The following is a 20,273-nucleotide window of genomic DNA, read 5'->3' on the forward strand; positions in this document are numbered from 1 at the left end:
TTGCCAATATTTTAAATTGCCATATTTTCTTGTATATAACATTCACCTTTTTAAAGCAACTGAGTAGCAGCACCTAGGGAGCTCAGCCTGCTCATTGTTCCACTCGTGAGCTGCCTGCTGACTTGACTTCTACTCAGTAAGCCAGAAACTGTTCTGACCACTTTTTTCACATATATAATGTGAATTGAAATTTCGAGCAGCTGGTTTTTGGGTAGAAAAGGTGCATGATATATGTGAGAAGATATAGTACTGATGTTATCTCTACTTTGAAATAGAAAACACTGCCTCCACAAGTGTTGTTAATGCATGGATACTGATTTTCCACCCCCCCCCCCCTTGGTAGGGAAAGGTAATAGAATTGGAAACAATAGCTCTAGAAAGCTGTTTCTGGCTATTCTTTAGTAACAAGTAAACATACAGTTATACAACTGCAGTCTATTACACCTGAACTAGCTCATCTATGTCAGCAGAGCTTAGTGGGTGGTGCTTGCTGGGCCTTTTCTGTTTGCTAGCTTTTCACTAACTTTCTAGTGAACCAAATGGTATGCTTAAGAACACCTCGCTATAGATAAAACGAAAGCATTTTCTACCTTGTTAAAAGCTCTGGCATCTTTAGTTCGTGCAGTATAATCTCTCAGGTATGTTTATGTTCACTGTTAGTGCAGTATCAGTGTCTTATCTTTTAATGTATTTAAGAAGTGTTATGAGGATAGTCTTATCGCTAAAATGTTTTAGGTTTTATTTTAAATTCTGGTTTTGAATTCTAAATAAAGATTTATAGGATTTTTTGTTTTCTTGGAAGAAGAAAAAATTCTATCTATGCCATGGCATGGAACTTTTTTTTTCTTCTTTCATTCCCGACGTCCACCTTTTTGAATATTATCCTGGATGATAAATCAAACGCTCAAATAGAGTCAAGGTTATTGTGCTGAATCTGGTTCTCCAAACTTTGTGATCTCTTCTAGGTGCTAAGTCTTAGTTTAATAGACTTTTAATAATGAAAATAAACATTGGCATTGAATGTCTAAGAGGGAGAATGCAGATTAACCAATTAACATAGGATGTTCTAGGCTTGGTCTGATTCAAATTGCTGGTCAGGAAGCCTTGATTTAATCGTTGTCTTCTACAGAAACTACGTTCTTTGTTTGTTTGTTTGTTTTATAACTTTAGTACATATTATTCACAACTCAGATGTAGGTATCATTTTTAGATGGTACTATACTTTAAGGCAGTGATTTATTTTTATATTTTTTTTCAGATTAATTTTGCAGCTGTATCAGAAAAGAAAATCATAATTCACTTATTTTATTTACCAAAGCTAATTGAAGCAGATACTTGTGAAGTGATTGGGAGATGAGCTATCTCCAATTCACTAGATTAATTATGGATATGTGGGGGATATTTTTGCCACAGTATATTAGGAGGGCAACAAGGTTTATGTATTTTGGATATTTTTCTTCAACAGCAAGCATGTATAATTATTTTAACAAAACAAGCATGTGTATTTTTGAATTTTTAGCTATTTCATTTATAAGAGTAAAATGTGTTTTTTAACAAAGATTAAATACGTTGTTTCAGCCAGGCCAGGTCAACATGGCAAACTTAAAATACTGGGTTATGCTGTAAACTCAGTCTTTATCTTCCTTTTTTTTTTAATTCATAGACTGGAGAAGAAAAACAACTTTTCCTGCTTTCAGTTCTGAGGCAGTTTCTCAATTTAGAACGAATTAGTCCAAAGGAAGAAAATATTCTTTCTACCTGCAGAAGAAGCTACTACTCTTAAAAGCTGGATTATCACTTCAATAGTCTCTGATGGATTCAGGTGCTTAAGTGATTTCCACCAGTTCACTGATGTGACTTTCTTTAAAACCTCATCAGCAAACATATATTTCTTCAATGGTTCACCCTTAGCTCTGAAATGTATTATACTTTACTATAATAAACTAGTATGTTTTTATAGTATACTTCAGTGGTTGGTTCACCCTTAGCCATCCTCTTACTATGGAGGGAAGGTTGCTGGATGTCCATGTCATAGCCAATTCCTCTTCTTCAGCGGTTAAGGATTGACCCTGGTACCAAGTATTGAGATTATTGGCAAGAAAATGAGCTAGAGATTGTGCTTGATCCATTCAGTTTTTTTTTAATGCCTGTAATTTAACTGTCATTGTATATTTCTCTCTTCAAGTTCTCACTCAGTTCCTTCCAAATTTCAACAGCATCAGCAATAAAACAGCCATTTCCCTGCACTTAGTTCAAGGCTATGGAAATAGACTTCAGGATAGTCAGCATACATCCTACATTTCTCTTTAGCCCAGTGTTGAGAACTTTGGCTTTGACAGTTCCATCTATTTTGTCATGATTTTTGTTCACAAATTGTAATCGGATTAGGCCAGTTCTCAATATATTGCTCAAAACAGTCCACTGCTGACTTGCATCGCATATCTTGTGGGAGAGTTAGGGGAGGAACCAAACTTTCTTCAGAGCAGCTGCTGAAAAAGTAGTTGTTAATAGAAGCATTTTGCAATTTCACCAACATTGGCTTTTTATTTCTGGAGAGCTGAAGTCTTTGGCTAAGAGGTACATCAAATGAGCACTGCAGCCATATGTCCTGAGTTTCGGGCTTTCTTCACTGACCTGCTGATACATGATGTGCGGGCACTTTTAATTAGCGTGGCTTACTAATTAAGCTGTGGTGGGGGGAGAAGGGGCGTGGGGATGCTGATCAAGGCCCCCATAGTGAGGGAGGGAGTGGATCGGGCAGGTGCTTCCCAGTTAGGGCCGTAAATGCAACCCTGCCAGGAGTGGGGTGGAGCCGCAGGTGGCTCGTGCAGGAGGGTGGGGACGGGGGGACACTCCTTGCTGCTGCATACATCCCTGGAGGAGGCATGGGGGGCATATGTCATTCTCCCCCCCCCCCCCATTTGCACACAAGGCGAGGGCAAGCTGCCCAGGGGCTGTGCCAGTCTCTTCCCAGCAGGGAGGCTGGGCTGGGGCTGTGCTCTGAGTAGGTGGGGGCAGGGCAGGTGGCAGCGGCACTGGAAGGAGTGGCTATGGGATGGGCTATAGCCACCCCAAAACTTTATACAGCTACCCCTCCCAGCGCGTGCACTGCTCCTCCCTGCCCCTGCCCATGCTGAGCACAGCCCTGGCCCTGTCCCTCTGCTGGGAAGAGGCTGGCACAGCCCTTGGCCCCAAGCCCACAGTGGGCCACCCACCCTTCCCCCATGCACAAATCCAGGTGGCATGTGCCCCCCATGCCTTCTTCCAGTGATGCATGCGGTGGTTGGGAGCTGGCCACCCATACCCCATGCTCCTGGAGGAGCTGTTCATGGGTCTGTCCTGCTCCTGGCGGGGTCACATTTACCAGCCTGGTTGGACAACGCCTACCCCTGCCCCACTCCCTCCCTTACCATGGGGACCTTGATCTGCTTCCCTCCCACCCCATGCCCTTTGTCTGCCACAGACTTATTGGCTGGATTCTGCTCTCCAAGCTGTCGGGTATAAGTATGAAATGAAACCTATTCAACCTCTAAGTCAGGGGTTGGCAACCCCCGGCATGCATGCTGAGCATGGCACGTGAGGCCATTTTGCTCAGCATGCCATGGCCAGCCATGGCTCTGGGTAGCTGCTGGAGCCCGGGCTGCCCCTAGCAGGGCTTGCAGCATCCCAGAGCTGGGAGCAGCCCAGGCTCTGTGGCTGGCAGCAAACAGCTGTGCCAGGCTCCGGAGCCCCAGCATCAGCTCTGTACTGGCATGTGTACCTGTGCATCAGAGCGAGTGGTAGGGGAGGGGCATGAGGTGGCACAACCCCGGTCTCTTCCCCACTCCCGCACAGAGCTGGTGACTGGCTCTGGAGCCTGGTGCAGCTGTTTGTAGCCAGCCTGGGCTCTGGGCAGCTGCAGTAGGCAGGTTGCAAGCAGCTGCGCTTGGGCTCCACAGCTCCGGCATCAGCTCCGTGCTGGTGGCGACTGCATAGGCACCTCAGGGCAGGCTGCGCTGCCCTGCTGTCTGCCCCCAGGTACCCATACAGTTGCTGCCAGCATGGAGCTGTGGCCAGAGCGGATGCTGGAGCTGATGCCTGGGCTCTGGATCCCGGTACAGCTGTTTGGTTTGCAACTGGCCCCGGCTCTGGGTAACTCCTGCCAGCCGCAGGGTAGCAGGCTGCGGGTCAGCGGGCCTGGGGGGGCATGGGCTTTGGGTAGGGACCAAGGGGCACAAGCAGGGCATCCTGCCCTGTACCCCCTGCCCTCATTTTGTTTTTCTGCCATGCCGGCACTCCGGCACTGTCCAAGGTAGGCATTGTGGGGGGTTTTCAGCACTCCGACCAAAAAACATTGCCTACTTCTGCTCTAAGTGTTTAAATGCTACATTACTTAATACATTCAAGAATTAATTCTGTTTGCTTGTTTAGTTTTGTATCTTGAATACATCAAATCAATTTAAAACAAGTTGTTTGGTACATGTGTATTCTACAGTATTTTACTACTCTTTATTTTAGTATTTCTTATATATGAAATTTCAGTAGTTTTTTCCAGGCTGAATTGTAAGTTTGTGCAGAGTCTGAATATAGGTACTTTTGATCTACGTTATGTATACATGTTGAGACTTCTTTCAGTCAGACTGTTTGCTAGTATACTCATAGTAATAAGCACACACCTTTAAGTTACCTTATTCTTTAGCCACCACTGTATAAATACATCAGAGAATTATGTTTCTGTGTAACTTTTGTGTAACTTATTATATATTCTGTTTCTGATATAATGATTTTCTTTTTACACCCAGTGAACACAGTCTCGATGAACAAAACCATTAGAGAAAGAAACAGAATATTTGCTAGCTAGCAAAGGGAATCGTATGCATGTCTTCTTTATTTAATTAGATCTTTGCTGCTATTCAGAAACACAGGCATGATGACTTGAAAGGCAGAATGGTCAAAGACCCTACTGAAAAACTTTGGGGGGGGGGAGGAGTAGTATTGTAAGGTGAAAGCATGAAAAGAAATTTTGTGGTGTTCTGTGTCTTAGTGTTAACATGCATATAAGCTTTTATTTATGTTTTGTTGTTGTTTAAGTTATAAAGGCCACAACCTGAGGAATGGTTAGGAGAAATAACCAAAAATGAGCTCTGGCCTTATTGACTAGAGGTTTTTGTAGCAGCGGTAACTAAAAGGAAGCTAAAAAATGCTGGTATGATGCTGAAGTAGAGTTTGCTATGTTAATCTAGCATTTGTACATGAATGGAACTGAAGTGACTTGAGCTCTGCATGTCTACAGATAAATGTCTACCCTTGACCATTTTTACTTCATGTTGTAATGAGTGCATTAGCCACTCAAGCATGTAACTTTCTTACCCAGCCCAACAAAATCTTCAGTGTTGAAAAGGTAATAACCAAGGCCAACTGTTTTAAGTTGAAGTGAGCAATAGCTCTCTAACTTTGGTCTCCTAGGTAAATAGTGTAACAGGCTTAATTCTGTTCTACGTAGTCTTCTCCAGATACCAAATCTATTCTTGCAATGAAGTAGAATTGCATTACATTCCTGCAATGAAGTAGAATGATAATAGTCTGTGAATTAGGCATCTGTAATTGGTCTTCCCAGTGTAGGTTATAAACGGTCCTGCCTCTATAATTCCTTTTCTTTCCATTGTCTCTTTATAAGGCTTGATATGATTTTTCTGATAACATCAAATCATAGAAGTAGGGTTGGAAGGGACCTTGTAGATCTTCAAGTCCGACCCCCTGCCTGGGCAGGAGAGAAACTGGGCTCAAGTGACCCCAGCCAGGTAGGCATCGAGCCGCTTCTTAAAGACCCCCAGAGTAGGAGCCAGCACCACTTCCCTTGGAAGTTAGTTCCAGATCCTAGCTGCCCTAACTGTGAAGTAGTTCCTACGGATGTCTAATCTGAACCTACTCTCCAACAACTTGTGGCACTGTTATTCCTTGTTATCCCTGGGGAAACAAGCTAGGGGAAACAGGGTCTCCCCCAAACCCTTCTGGTCCCCCCCTAGTGAGTTTATAGATGGTCACAAGGTCCCCCCTCAGCCTTCTCTTGTGAAGGCTGAACAGGTATAGGTCCCGTAGCCTCTCATTGTAGGGTCTGCCCTGCTGTCCCCAGATCATGCGGGTGGCCCTCCTCTGGACCCTCTCAATGTTGTCCTTTTGAAGTGGGGTGCCCAGAACTGGACACAGTATTCCAGCTGTGGCCTGACCAGTGTTGCATAAAGGGGGAGGATCACCTCCTTGGCCCTTCTTGAGATGCCCCTGTGGATACATGATAGGGTCCGGTTTGCCCTGCCGACTGTGACCTCGCACTGTCGGCCCATGTTCATCTTGGAGTCAGTGATGACTCCAAGATCCCTTTCTACCTCTGCTCTCAAGAAGGAAGTTTCCCATCTTATAAGTGTGTTGCCGGTTACTGCTGCCCAAGTGCAGCATCCTGCACTTGTCCATATTGAAACGCATCCTGTTTTTGTCAGCCCACCCCTGCAACCTATCCAAGTCTTTCTGCAGTCTTTCCCTCCCTGCTAATGTGCCCACCTCACGCCAGATTTTGATATCATCAGCGAATTTGAACAGGTTGCTTTTCACCCCATCGTCCAAATCGCTGATAAAGCAATTGAACAGCGCGGGCCCAAGGACCGAGCCCTGGGGGACTCCGCTGCCCACTTCCCCCCAGGTCGAATATGACCCATCCACCACCACCCTCTGAGTACAACCCTTCAGCCAGTTCGCAATCCATCTGACCGTGTAGGCATCGATGCCACAGTCGCCTAGTTTTTTATTGAAGATGGGGTGAGAAACAGTGTCAAAGGCCTTGCTGAAGTCCAGAAAGACTACGTCCATGGCGACACCTGCATCCAATGCTTTTGTGACATGATTGTAAAAGGCAATCGGGTTGATCTGACATGACCTACCCCTAATGAAACCGTGCTGGTTGCCTCTCAGCATCACCCCTGATGCTGGCTCATCACAGATGTGCTCCTTGATGATCTTCTCAAAGAGTTTCCCCAGGATTGAGGTAAGACTGACGGGCCTATAGTTGCCCGGGTCCTCCCTTTCTTAAAGATGGGGACCACATTGGCTGTCTTCCAGTCACCTGGCACCTGGCCTTAGCACCACGAGCGCTCGTAAAGCCGTGCCAAGGGCCCTGCAATAACCCCTGCTAGCTCGCTCTCCACCCCAGGGTGTTGAGGATCTGGACCTGCTGACTTGAACACTCCCAGCCCCTCCAGAAGCACTCTAACCCGGTTACAAATACTTTGTAAAGACAGGTTGCTTTCTTACACCAAGATATACTATACTCTCAAATGTGGGTTGCCATTAAATGACCCATTTTCTTAATAAAGTAACGTTCACATTGCTAGTTGGTAATTGAACACATATTATCTCTTGTACCGGGGATTGACAACTATTTTATCCAGCTCACCCATGTGGTAGCCGGTTGTGAGGGAGAAATGTTGGCACGGGCTGGGTTAGAAACAGATCCCCCACTCCAAAAGGTTTCTGACCCCTGCCTTATAGCATACTGAAATGTCAGAAACATTTTATCTAGAACAGCCATTTTTTTTTCCATCTAGGGTGCTGCAAGGCACCATGCAATATTTAACAGTATGTGGTATGCAAACACTTACCTATTATTCAAAAGATAAAAAATACAGAAATTCCAAATAAGAATCCATAGTGTCAAAAATGTTCTTGCTAGAGGTGCAGTGATACATTGGTCCATATCGTATCGGCACCAATAAAAGGAAAATTGACATTATTGGCAATCAACTTCTTTTAGCTGATGTGGCCAATAATGTTACTGATAAATGCCATGTGTACATGCATGCAGCCAAGAGTGCAGCATGGGTACATGGAGAGTGGCATCTGGCCAGTAAATCAAGTGGGGGAGCATGGGGGGCACAGATCGAGACCCCCGCAGTGAGGGAGGCAGTGGGGCTGGGGCAGGGACAGGTGCTGCCCACCTGGGGTGATCCAGCAGCTCATGCAGGGAGAAGTGAGGAGGGGCCCCCACTGCTGCAAACAATTTGCCCTGGGGGAGGCATGTGCCCCCCAGATCTGTGCATGGGGGTGAAGCGGGCTGCTGCTATGCGTTTGTGGGCTGCACCGACCTCTTTCTGGTGGCTGCACTTGGGTGGGGCAGGAGGCAACAGCGCTGAAAGGGAGCCAGTGCTGTAGCACACGCCGTCCCCCCCCCCCGTTGCTACTGCCCACCTCACCCTGCCCAGGGAAAAGCCTGGTGCAGCCTGGGAGTGTGCAGCAGCTTCCTTCCCTCGCCCCATGCACAGATTCGAGAGGCACGTGCCCTCCATGCCTCCCCTGGGGGTTGGTGCAGTGGCAGGAGCCGCTCTCTGGCACCCTCTAGATGAGCCACCGGGCTGTGCCCTGCCCTGTCCAGGTTTGGCAGCCCCAGCCCTACTCCCCTCACCACAGGGGCCTCTATCTGCTCTGACCCGGATGCTACTCTCCAAGCTGCCAGGCTGCATATCAGCAATCAGATGGGTATTGGTCGATTTTTTTGGCTGGCCAATAATCGACCATTTGTATCGGTTCAAAAAGTCTTTATTGGTGCACCCCTAGTTCTCTCCTGTTGTGGTCTCTCAGAGTTCTTTGCAAAGTGTTTCATACTTTTTTTGTAGTCAAGAAATGAGTGAAAGATAAGAGCTGGCACTTTCCTGAGAGTGCCTTGAGTCCTGATGAGATTTGACAGCTATTGCTCTGGAATCTTAACTCTATCTTCTATCTTGTACAGCCAGAATACCTGACACAATGATTGTTTTGGGGAGCAATGCATATTTTATTTTAATTTAGAAAGGCTTACTTAATGAAAAAGCAGAAGTTTCCAGCTCTGTCAAATTCAAATGTGATTTTGCTGCTTTTCTGATTTCCCATGTGTTGCTGCAAAGATTGTCCAGTGTTTTCACACCTCCATGCCTCCCAAATATTTAGTTGGGCTCCTTTCAGTAAATGAAGCATAGCTGTTGGAGATTAGGTGTTCAGGTTTGAAAACTTTATCCATGGCAAATGCCCGCATATAAGCGTTCCCATGGCTTTTAACTGCGAGTGGTTTAGCATTACAATTATTACTTTTATTGTACTCTCACCTGAACTCATTGCATATTTTAGGTAAAATGTTAATCATCAATATTTTACCTAAGTCTTGAGTTATTTTCAGAAGTGACTTAAAAGTTTAAAGTCCATTAACTTAGTGGTGTAGGCATTTCTGACTGCTGTATCCCTAGTTTAGTGTTCCAGTCAGTATCTGACATAATATATTTACTTTTTTTTAAATGTACTCCTTTTCTTACCCATAATAAGTGTGTGTGTGTGTGTGTATTATGCAACCTAGTAAATCCACTAAACAAAATAAACAGCAAGCCTATGAGAAATACCAAGTCCTGTTAAAGAAATTGCTTACAGATCTAAGCATCAAAGTAGTTTGTGCTTTAAGGTTCTTATCTGAGCTGAACGTGAAATAAATGAAGTCCAGTAATTTAGTTTTTTGTGGTTTTTTTTTTAATGCTGCATAATGTCTACAAACATGGTCCTAGCTATTTAAAAAAAAAAAAAAAAAAAGTATGTGTATGTGTATTTCTAAATCACCTAGCTTTCTTCTGTCTTATGTCTTTGCAGCGTCTCTCTTCTGTTGCTCTTTGCCATTTGTAGGAAACCTTCAATTTCCCATCTCTCTCTGTTGGCAGAATACTTCTTTCTATCAGTACTTGCATATTTTGCCAAAAGAAGTCAGAGGAACTCATTTTCTATGTCAATTCAAATTTGTGGTGAAGAATTGATTACTAATGTTTAAATCTCCCAGATAAGATATTTTGAAATACCAAGGAAGGTCCAAGATGTTTTAAAATTAAAGAAAAGCAAAATTAGGTTATTCCTAATTAGAGTGGAGCCTGAGTCTGAAGAGAGGTTTAATATTCCTTTGAATATTGTAATGGTTTCTCTACTGTGGTACTGTTTCCTGTGTTTGTCAGATTGTGGCTAGAAAGACAACTCTCCATAAAAGAGACAAACTAAATCCAACAAATTCTGTGGGACAAGCTTTTTAATCCTTTATCAACACAACTGAAAGAACACTTTCAGCTGGTTTCTTCTGATCTTTCTATTCTGTTTTGTTTTGGTTTTTTTCCCCTTTAAGGGAAACCGTTGGTCTTTAAGGTCACTGATGCTTGACTTGAGGTCATTCTAGTATTTATTTTTCACATTTTTTATCAGCTTGAATTGGCACTGTAACCACTAAGAAATAAGAATTGCTTATTTGTATTAATGTAAACTATTGTGAAGTATATGAGATTCCAGTATGGTCTAGGCTAGGGGTCGGCAATCCCCGGCACGTGTGCCGAGCATGGCGCGCACAGCCATTTTCCTCATCATGTGTTGGGGCCGGGGAGGCAGCAGCTGTTGCTAGCCTCGCGGCTGCAGCTGGCCCCAGTTCTGGGTAGCTGCTGCCAGCCGGGAGCCTGAGCTGCTCCCAGCAGGAAGCTGGGAGGCTGCTGGGAGCAGCCCCAGCTCTGTGGCTGTCAGCAGCTACCCAGAGCTGGGGCCAGCTGCAGCCAGAGGTTACAAACAGCTGCTGCCTCCCCGCCCCAATGGGCTCAGTGCCAGTACCTGCTGCCTTCCTGGGGACAGGAGACAGCTATGCCTGGGGAAGGAGGGCAGCAGCTGTTCGTAGCTTCCTGGCTGCAGCTGTCCCTGGCTCTGGTTAGCTGCCATGGAACCCAGGCTGCTCCCGTGAAAGCCCTGCTGCAAGCAGCTGGGCTGCGTGGCTATCAGCAGCTACCCAGAACCTGGACCAGCTACAAAAATCTGCTGCCTCCCGGCCCCAGCTAAAGACCTGGCCCCGGGCTTCAGGGAGGCAGCACATACCAGCAGTGCTCTCTGCTGTGCTGCCATCGCCACTTCTGCAAAGCAGTGTTGGAACCTGGTGTGGCAGGGTGCAGAAAGCTGCCTGCTCCCAGGTCCCTGCTGCCCTGCCACACTTGCCTGTGTGCACAAGAGCGGTGTGGGCAGCAGTGCAGAGTTGTGCCCCTGCCTGCAGGGGAAGTGTGGCAGGGCATCGGGGAGCAGGCAGCTTTCTGTGCCTCGCGCTGTGCCCTGCCGGGCTGCATTCCAGCGCTGATTTGCAGAAGCAGCAAGGGTAGCACAGTGGGAGGCATTGCCGGTATGTGCTGCCTCCCTGGGGGCCGGGGCCAAGTCTGGGGCAGAGGCAGCAGATGTTTACAGCTGGCCCAGGTTCTGGGTAGGTGCTGACATCACAGAGCCCAGGCTGGGGGGCATGGGTTTTGGCTGGGGGGCAAGGGTCATGAGCAGGGCTGAGGGGGCAGGGGCTTTGAGTGGGGGACAAGGGGCACAAGCAGGGCATTCTGCCATGTACCCCCTGCCCTCACTGTTTTTCTGGTATGCCAGCACTCTGGCACCTTCCAAGGTAGGCACTGTGGTGGTTTTTGGCACTCTGGCCAAAAAATGTTGCCTACCCCTAGTCTAGGCAGAAGTAATTTTGCCACTGTGAAGATTGTGTTTGTTACTTTAGAAAATTATGGCTTGTTTGAATGCATCTTCCATACTTGCAGAAGTGTTTTAAATGATGATGAAAAAGGTAGCACTGGTCACCCCATCTAGTAAGGTTCCCTAACACTTCTCACTAATTAGCATCTAAAAGCAGGATTTTATAACTTTACCAAACTCGGTTACATTTCCCCTGTGTGAAGTGTTTGCTTCAGGCTGTTTGAAAGCAAAAACAAAGCAAGCCAAAAACCCTCCCAACAGGTTTGCCTAAGATAAGTGAAGGAAGAATGCTTTCCTGAAAATAGCATTAGCACAGCTTGCTCCAGTCCAAGGCACAACCTAGTTTTCTATATGTTTTCTTTGCTAAGCTCCTATGGGCTGTGCTGGGTTTGAACACCTACTTTAGCAGCAGGTAGTACCTTTTTCCTGTGCTTTCAAATGATACCTTTTCTTTGCTATGCCACTACCCCGGCAGCATGGAGGAGGAAGAAGCAGAGGGGGTGTGAGCCAAATGTGCAGAAAAGTAATTTGGATTAAAGAGCCTGTGGGTAAAACTTGGAATAGAAGGTGGCAGGGGAGGGAAAAGAAACTTGCAACTGGGAAGGAGGGTTAGGGTAGACTGGCTGTCATGAAAGGGGGATTGAGAACCACTGGGGAAAGTAAAAAAAGAAAGGGAAGTGGCTTTGATAGAAAATGGATTACATCATCTCCTCTCCCCCCCCCCTCCTCCCCCCCCCCCCCCCCCCCCCCCCCCCGTGCAGTAGACTAATCTACCAGGTCTATATCAGTCTCTCTGCCTAGTGGAAGAGTATGTGCAGTGCCACTGAAACTGGATGCAGAGTCTATGAAATTAATTTGCAATTGTAATGGTGGGGTGGGGAGGGGGAATGGCAGGAGCAGGACGGGTATTGTGGAGCCAGCTTCCTCCCTCCCAGGGATTGCCCCACCACACAGCTTTAATCCGGGAAGCTCAGCTTTAACTCCAGAAGCTGCTCACCTGAGCAGACAGATGGGGGTCCGAGTAGGGGCTCAGGCCACGACCTGGCAGCCAACGCACCGTGGCCCAGCCAGTGGCTGAAAACCTCTGCTATAAAGCATGTGTCCAAAAGGATGAAGCTGAAATGGGACTGCTTAACTTCTGAGTGTTGGACTTCTGATTTCCACATTCGTTAAGTGTGTGTGTGGCATTAAATATTTAGTGTGACCATCCACAAGGTTTAGACTGAAGTAGGAGTATTTTTTCTTGGGGTCATCTCTTCAGGCTAATAAGGGTTGGTTTTAATTGTGGTTCTGTTCAGGGAAAAATAGAAATGATACTGTATAAATGATGGATTTCCAGAGCACTGACTTAAGCACTTGTTTTACTTTTTTTAATAGGAGAGGTTTAAATCCACCCCACAGAGTGAAGTCAATCTCCATGACCACATTCACACAACAGGAAATAGAATTTCTACAGAAACATGGAAATGAAGTAAGTGCTTTTTAACTTATGGAATTTTGTTGTTGCTGGAGTCTATCCTTTTATAGCTATTCAAGTGAACAGTTGGACACTAAGTCCAAAATAAATTGAACCATTTAGTCATCTGAATGGGCCTTCTTTAAATAACTTTTTTTTTTTTTTTTTTAACCATAGTGAAACATTATGGAACTTAAACTATTCACTAGGGCTGCGTGAAATTTCAGCAGCCACTTCACTTCAGAGGAGTTTTGGGCCATTTTGGCACCTGAAACACCGAATCTGAATCAAAACGGAAGGCTCCAAAACATATCTCCAAAACAAAACAAGGCATCCAGAACATTCAGGAAAACTTTGGAGTTTCGGAGCCGGGCTTTCAGGGAAACAGCTGTACACTGCTGCCCTGATGCGCGACTCAGCTCTGTAGAGATATGTGCCGGGGGTCTCCTTGGTGCCACTGCCTGCCCCGGCAATATGGGGCAGGCAGTCTCTCTGGCAGGTATACCACTTCTGGCAGGGGCAGTACTGGTTTCTGCCCAACGACCTGGCTCCACAGGGAGCAGAGATCCGGGGCAGGCAGTGGTGGTGAGGAGACCCCTGGCTCAGATCTCTGCTCCCTGCAGAGCTGGGTCGCACAGCAGAGACCAGCAGCCTTGCTCACCACTCTGCTCTGCTTTCCTGCCCCACAACCCAGCATGACAGGGATTAGATATCTGCACAGAAGTCTCCTTGCCTGCATGGAGGGCAGCGGTCCTCCCCCGGATGAGTCACCCACAAGACCCCATGCTGCTCCCTACTGGGGCCTGCAGCCCCCGGTTCCAAGCTCTGACCAGCTGGGCAGGAGGGCTTTGTGAAGCTTCCCTTGCAGCCTGTTCAAAACAGATTAGGCTGAAACTAAACAGGACAATGATCCGAAACGCCGAAATGAATCACAGTCCTCCGAAACAGACAAATTTGAAACCGAATCAAAATATGGACATTTTGCACAGCCTTACTATTCACTAATATAGTGAGATCCAGATTTCTAGAACCAGAACCTTGCTTCTATGTTCAGTGTTCAGTTTGTCCCCATACTGAAGGTCTAATTGACTCCTTGAAATATTAACTGACACCATTTTTTTTTTTATTTTGTTTTGGTTTTTTTTAAATGCTGCAACTCCTGTATTGTTTGAGCGAGGCAGTATGTACTTTTCTAGTTCTGTTACAGTGAGGGCCCAATCATTCTGGCAGTTGTACCACAAATTAGCCTCCTGTACCCTCCCTGAGTGCCACTCTTATTCCTTTTCCTTTTCCTAGGGGTGTCAAACTTATCTGCCCCTATAGGTCAGATATGTGGTTCAGGACCAGTCAACAGGTTGGATGAATGCTGTTGGGCCAGCCCTGAGAGCTGGATCAGGCCCATGGACACCCTCACCCCCCCCCCACCCCCCCACCCCTGCATGCCAGATCTATCACATGCTTTGGCCAGTCTGTAACATGAACCATACTTGATTCCTGTTCTGGCCAATTGGGGATAGTGTGTCCTGGACTGGGTGGACGCTGGATCTGGCATGGGGAGGGAAGGGGACATGAACTGTCCCACCTGCCCATTTTGGGATATTAATTGCATGTGGCTTGTGTTCTGGAGCGTGTACTGTTTGTGACTTACTGACAACCCCACTATTGCATGCCAGATTCAGTAACTTTTCTGGCCAATCCAGGATCCATACTGTTATGTGGCACCTGCCCTAGAATGACTGGAGCTGGTGTTGCATGTGGTTCAGGTCCTGGAATGGCTAGAACAGGCACTGGATCCAGCACATGGTAGTGGTGGCGGGAGGAAGGAGAGGAGCAGCCTGCACTGGCCCTGTGCAGGTGTCATGCAGTACAGGTCCTGGAGCTGGTCCACATGCAATGTGTCCCAGGCCTTGTACATGCTGGTGTGGTGTGTGGGTCAACTCGAGACCAAGAGATGGCACTGGGGACTGGAGTGATGGGGCTCTGTGTTACATTTTGTCTTGACCCCTGGCTTGACTGATCTGCTCAGCTTTCTGCTCCTTCAGTACCTCTACCACATTACCCTAATCCTCAGACCTTCTGCCATTATCGGGTACACTAGCCAATTGCCGGTCAAGAACCATGGGCGGGGGGTGTGGATGGGGACAGAGGCCTGTCTGGCTCCCCCCCCACCACCCCCAAACTTTGGGGCTGGGCCCACTCCCCCTTTTTCCCCACTCCACTAGGGGGCTGGGCCTTCCCCTGCCCCCAACCTCCCCAATACTTTTTCCAGGCCAGGAAACAATCTGAGCATGTAATTAGGTACTCTGATAGGAGCTTGCTTTAAGGGTCAAAATAGGGAAATATTTTTTCTTAAATCTTTCAGGGATAAAATCGTGAAGTGATATATGACCAGTGACAGCTATTACTAAAAATTTAACAAGATCAGAGATCTTTCAGTGATTTATGAAACTTATATTCTTGACTTTTGAATATTAAAATCAGTAGTGTTACAGTTAAGCAGATGCTTGGAATAGATCTTTGGTGGTGGTCGTCTTTGGTCATGTCATTGAATGTTGTGTTTGGAGGGGAGTAGTGGTGGCAGCCTGGCAGTCCATTTTCCCTTGGCACTTTGTCAGTTGTGGCCTCTGCAGCAAAATCCCATAACCACTTCTTGCCATGAGATAATTTTGCATAATCTTACGTTTCATGTAAAATTTCAGGATTATCAGGAGAAATATTATTCTGTTGTCTTTGTCCATGGTTTCAAAGTCTTCACTTGCCTGTAGCAGTGGCTCAGAGGTGCAAACTACTCCACTAAAATAGTGATCCACAGAGTTATTTACGGAAATCACTTCATGCTGCCTGATACAGTGCCAAAAGCCTTTAAAGTGCCACAATATACCATAGCAATTTACTCCATTGATGGAAAAATTTATAGCACTTTGAAAATTTAAGATTTCACAACATGGAGATTAAATTCAGTATCACAACAAGCTGAGGCCAATGCACTAACTGAGTGAAGTGAACGTTACAACAGAATGCTCCAGAAACTAAAGGACCTAGCTAGTAAGACGATTTTCAGTGCATTTCCCCCCTGCTTCTAAAGTATCAGTAAGAGAACAGGAAACTTTTTTAATGGGAGATTGCATTTCAACAAGTTTCTGGCAAAGTGACATTTTATATGGTACTGTTTTTTAAAATGGTAAAATGAAACAAGTAGACTAGATAAACTGTTTTCAGTGAGGAACTACTCAATTTTTCACTGTGGAAGATGTATGGATACATTTATTTCACATCTTTTCAAGTAAGAAATATCAATGTGTTAGATCCTGGACTGAGGAAAAAATACTTATTTGCTTATTGTCCTAACTTGTAAACCAAAATAGGTGACTGATAGATTAGTGTGCAATTGGTCTTTGCTTTGTCCTTTTGCAAAACTGACAAATGTTAGTCACTTTTTAGTTTTTAGATCTTCTTTGGAAAATTTGGCCCATTTCTGCTTTGAAGTTCTGAGAATTTTGTCACTCTTAATTTTCTTGGTATCGGCTCCTAACTTTATTTCTTCTGTATTTAAACTGCGGTTTCTTGCAGTTTATCAAATCACTTCTTGAGACAGAAGAATTGGGGGTTTGGAGGGAAAGAGAGGCTGACTCATTCAGATATTTTAGTGATGTTTAGATTGGATAGGAAGAGAGAGATTTTTGTACAAATATTTATTTTTATATTTTTAATTGGATTTTATGAAATTCAAGCGTGGTAACTTGCAAAAAGTGTTTATTGCAGCTTAGTGTGGATTGTTTTTAGTTCAGGGGTTTTCAGTCTTTTTGGTTAGGGTACACTGGCAGCCGGTTGAGCAGGTGGGCTGTCCCCCAGCAGCCGGTCGACGAGCGGCAAATGGAAGCTGTTCACCGTGTGCTTGTGCAGAGATTTGAGGAGATGCATATTAAGTTCTGTAGAGACATATGTGGCTCTGAAGCCACAGGTTGGCCACCCCTGCTATAACCTTGCCAGAAAGGAGCATGGAATGTGTCCCCAACGAACATGGGTAAGCGCAGAAAGGGAAGGTAGAATGAAAGGGGAAGACTATAGAAACACATGCATATAAGTGAAGCTAATATAAGTATTTAGATATTACCATGGTGACTAGTGCCCAACTGTGCATTGGAGACATTGCCACAGTGGGAGGAGGAAATATGCATCTCTGTAATTGCCTCTAGTGACTATCCTCCATTCATGCTTCTCTCCCTAGAGAGAGTTTCTGAACAATGGTGACAGTGTGCATACAGTTTTATTGACACTTCTGGCCAAACCAATGGATTCGAAGGCTGTAGCTTGGTGTGAATTGAGAGGAAATTGACTGAGCTGGATGTTTTATGAGGAATTGGTGGTATGCAGCTTGGCTCCACATGCCCCCCCCCCCCCCCCCCCCCCTCCCACTTCTATGCCCTGCATTATGCTACATACCCCTCCCTACAGCCCTCCCTACTTATTTCTGTAATGCTGCTCTATTCTTCTCTCTCTGGTATGCACTTGTCACCACCAAATCTGCCTCTCTCCACTGTTGCTGGGGATGGGAGGCAGAGGCCTGATGCAGAGTGGGGAATCAGTGGCTGGGTCATAAGCAACAGCCTGCTGCTCTGTAAGGTTTCCAATCATGCAAGACACCGATTAAAAAATGTCTTGCATAGATAGACTGCATAAACATAAAAAGGGCACCAGTATAGCTTGTGTAAACAGGTTGCAAAGAATTAAACTATATTTTTGCAGTGTTATAGTGCACTTGTAGTTGCATCTGAGTAAACCCTAAACTCCATAGTTTGTCTGTTTATAAAGCTGGCCAACACTGGAGTGGATTCAGTGGCAAAGAAAAGGCTGAGCAAGAAATGAAGCAGAGGTCTTGGTTGCTAGCAGTCAAATGTGTGAGTTTTGGCAAGTAAAAGTATAACTGAATCTGGATGATAGACTGTCTAGAATTGTTGTGATCCTTGTCATCTATTCGTATGTTGAAACCTTATTATAAGGAAAGGGCTAATTATGGTTTTAAAAAGAGGGACTGTGAACACTTTCATATTTCATGAAGATTCTAAACATTACAGATTAGTGTAAATTCAAATACTGTTATTAAAACACCATTTTTGCATCCTAGTTTATAAAAAGAAATGTATACTAGCTCTTCAGGACCAATAAATAAAATAAATTTGAAGCATTTACACAGACTAATTTTTTAGATGACTACAGGTTTTAAGATTTTTTTTTTTTTTTTTTTTACAGCACAATGATCTTTTCATAATGGTTGGTCTACTTTCAGAGCTTTGCTCTGTAATTACAGATGTCTAAACTTGTAAAAATAATCTGGTGCAAACAATGTGCAGAGTCTAGCCCTCAGTTTTGAGTTCATTTAACTATAATATAGTGAGTGGAAAGAATTATATGTACTGAACTAAATAAAACTGAGAATAGGTAAGGTATGTGCAGTAAATAGCAGGTCGCTTGCCCTTCTCTTTTGCGTTGCCCTTCTCTTCTTCCCTTTCACCCCTTAGAAGTAGAAACCTACCTAAATCAATGGTTTCACAGATTTTGTGGAAACCACCAAAAACAATTGTTGTGATTGCTGGGAAATCTGGCATTGGCTGCAGTTTCCCATGAAATCACCCAAAAAAAGCAGTAGTGATGTAGGCTGAGTGAATGCGCCCTCTGCCAATCAGTGGCGAGGAGCAGGACTGCCATGAAATGCCCATGAAATTTGGCTTGATGTGCTGCGAGTGGGCTGTGAAAAACCCTTTTTTTCACCATGACTTGGGTAGGTCCCTACTCATAAGTTTTTAATTAAAGCTTTAGGAACTGGGGAGGGGGGAGGGGAGGATAGGATTTGGGGAAGAGAGCCTTCAAAAATACCTAACACCTATTTGCATAATACTATGCAAATTATGGCTTTCATCTAGTCAGTCAAACTTCAAGATGTGCTTTCAACTATTGTTACTACTGCAAGTAATAATATTACTCATTAATTTCAGTAGGATAAAAAATGTTAACATCAAAAGTGCTAAATTAACTAAAAGTTACAACATGTTACGTAAGGAAACTGTTTCCAAATCTGTTTCCTGTAGTGAGTGTTCATTTTGGAACACAGTTTTGTTATGTTGTAATCTCAAATTCTTTGCATTTGTGTGCGACTTGTATTGGGTAAGTACAGTGCTTCACTTAGAATTTGTGCTTCTAATGTTAGAAAACCAGGCGTTTAAGTGGGAAACTTTTTCCAAATTTTGGAAAATTAATCTTTCTTTTTTAGGTATTAAACAAGTAATATACACCCTGCTAGTCTTCCATCTCTTGTTAGAGGCCACCCATTGGAGGCCAGATCTACAACAAGCAGTGCTTTGCCAATATGCTAAAATGTGGACCTGGCTTCTATCAGTGAAACTCTTTCCAGTGTAGCTTATTCCAACTGTCTCTTTCCTGCTTGTAAAATAAGCTAGATTGGCAAAAGCTCAGTTTTCCTGGTCTACAGATGGTGTTGCTTGTTTTTTTTTGTCAATATGGGTACATCAGTCAAAAGTGTGGAATGCTGTGGTCCTTGACTTTTAGGCCAGGTACCATGCAATAAGTATAACTCTTGTGAGGTGTGCTGAAAGCGTTCTGCAGCCATAACCAAACAGATAGTCAAGGCCTATGGAGTGCTATAAAAATGGCGGATCCTGCTCTGAGAGAATCCTGGGTGGATGTGATATCAGACTTCAGCACTAAGTTAGTGCTGGAATAAATGTCTGTACCACATCCCATTGTGCCTTACAGTAGGTCTCTTTTTGCCAACTTCCTGTGAAAAGCATTGCGACGCCCTGCTCAATTCCCCCCATGGGCTGGCAGTCTAGCCTAGGCCAGAGCTGGTCACTGCTGGTCTTGCCCCCAGACTCTGTGATGCAAGGCCCTTGTTTCCAATACCTTCCCACCCCCCACCCCCTTGTTCCCTCTGGCCAACTATGAGCCACTGTCTGGTAATATTGCTTAGTGGGCGGATTCCATCTACCCTGTCTGTGCACTTGTAAAGATTGCAGCTTTCTATGAAGTGCTGTGTTGTTTGCTGGACACCACATTTGCACAAGGGGCCGTCCAAAATGCTTATCCTGTACAGTGTTGTTTTAAAGCATCTGCATACAGATCTCAATCTGTTCAGCTTGACCCCATTCTTCTCTGTCAAGGTTGTTCCAGTGGGGGACTTGTATGGTGCTGGTATAATATGCTGTAGGAATAGTTTTCAGACAGGATTATTCTGAACAACCATTTCATTTTCATTCGCTGTATCCCATAGTTAAATTTGCTGTAA

The 20,273-nt window shown here is 45.0% G+C and overlaps 1 protein-coding gene across 8 annotated transcripts in view; it reads left to right on the plus strand.

The window, feature by feature from the left end:
- Nucleotides 1–20,273, plus strand: part of AGFG1 (ArfGAP with FG repeats 1) — a 72,802-nt gene that overhangs the window by 25,916 nt on the left and 26,613 nt on the right. For all 8 annotated transcript variants that reach the window (XM_059730963.1, XM_019491736.2, XM_019491735.2 and 5 more), the window contains exon 2: nt 12,895–12,988. In XM_059730963.1, coding sequence (XP_059586946.1) covers nt 12,935–12,988 — 54 coding nt within the window. In that variant the 5' untranslated portion in view covers nt 12,895–12,934. The remainder of the gene's footprint in view (nt 1–12,894; nt 12,989–20,273) is intronic.

The sequence above is a fragment of the Alligator mississippiensis genome, chromosome 7 (assembly GCF_030867095.1).
Source record: "Alligator mississippiensis isolate rAllMis1 chromosome 7, rAllMis1, whole genome shotgun sequence".
NCBI classification, from domain to species: domain Eukaryota; kingdom Metazoa; phylum Chordata; order Crocodylia; family Alligatoridae; genus Alligator; species Alligator mississippiensis.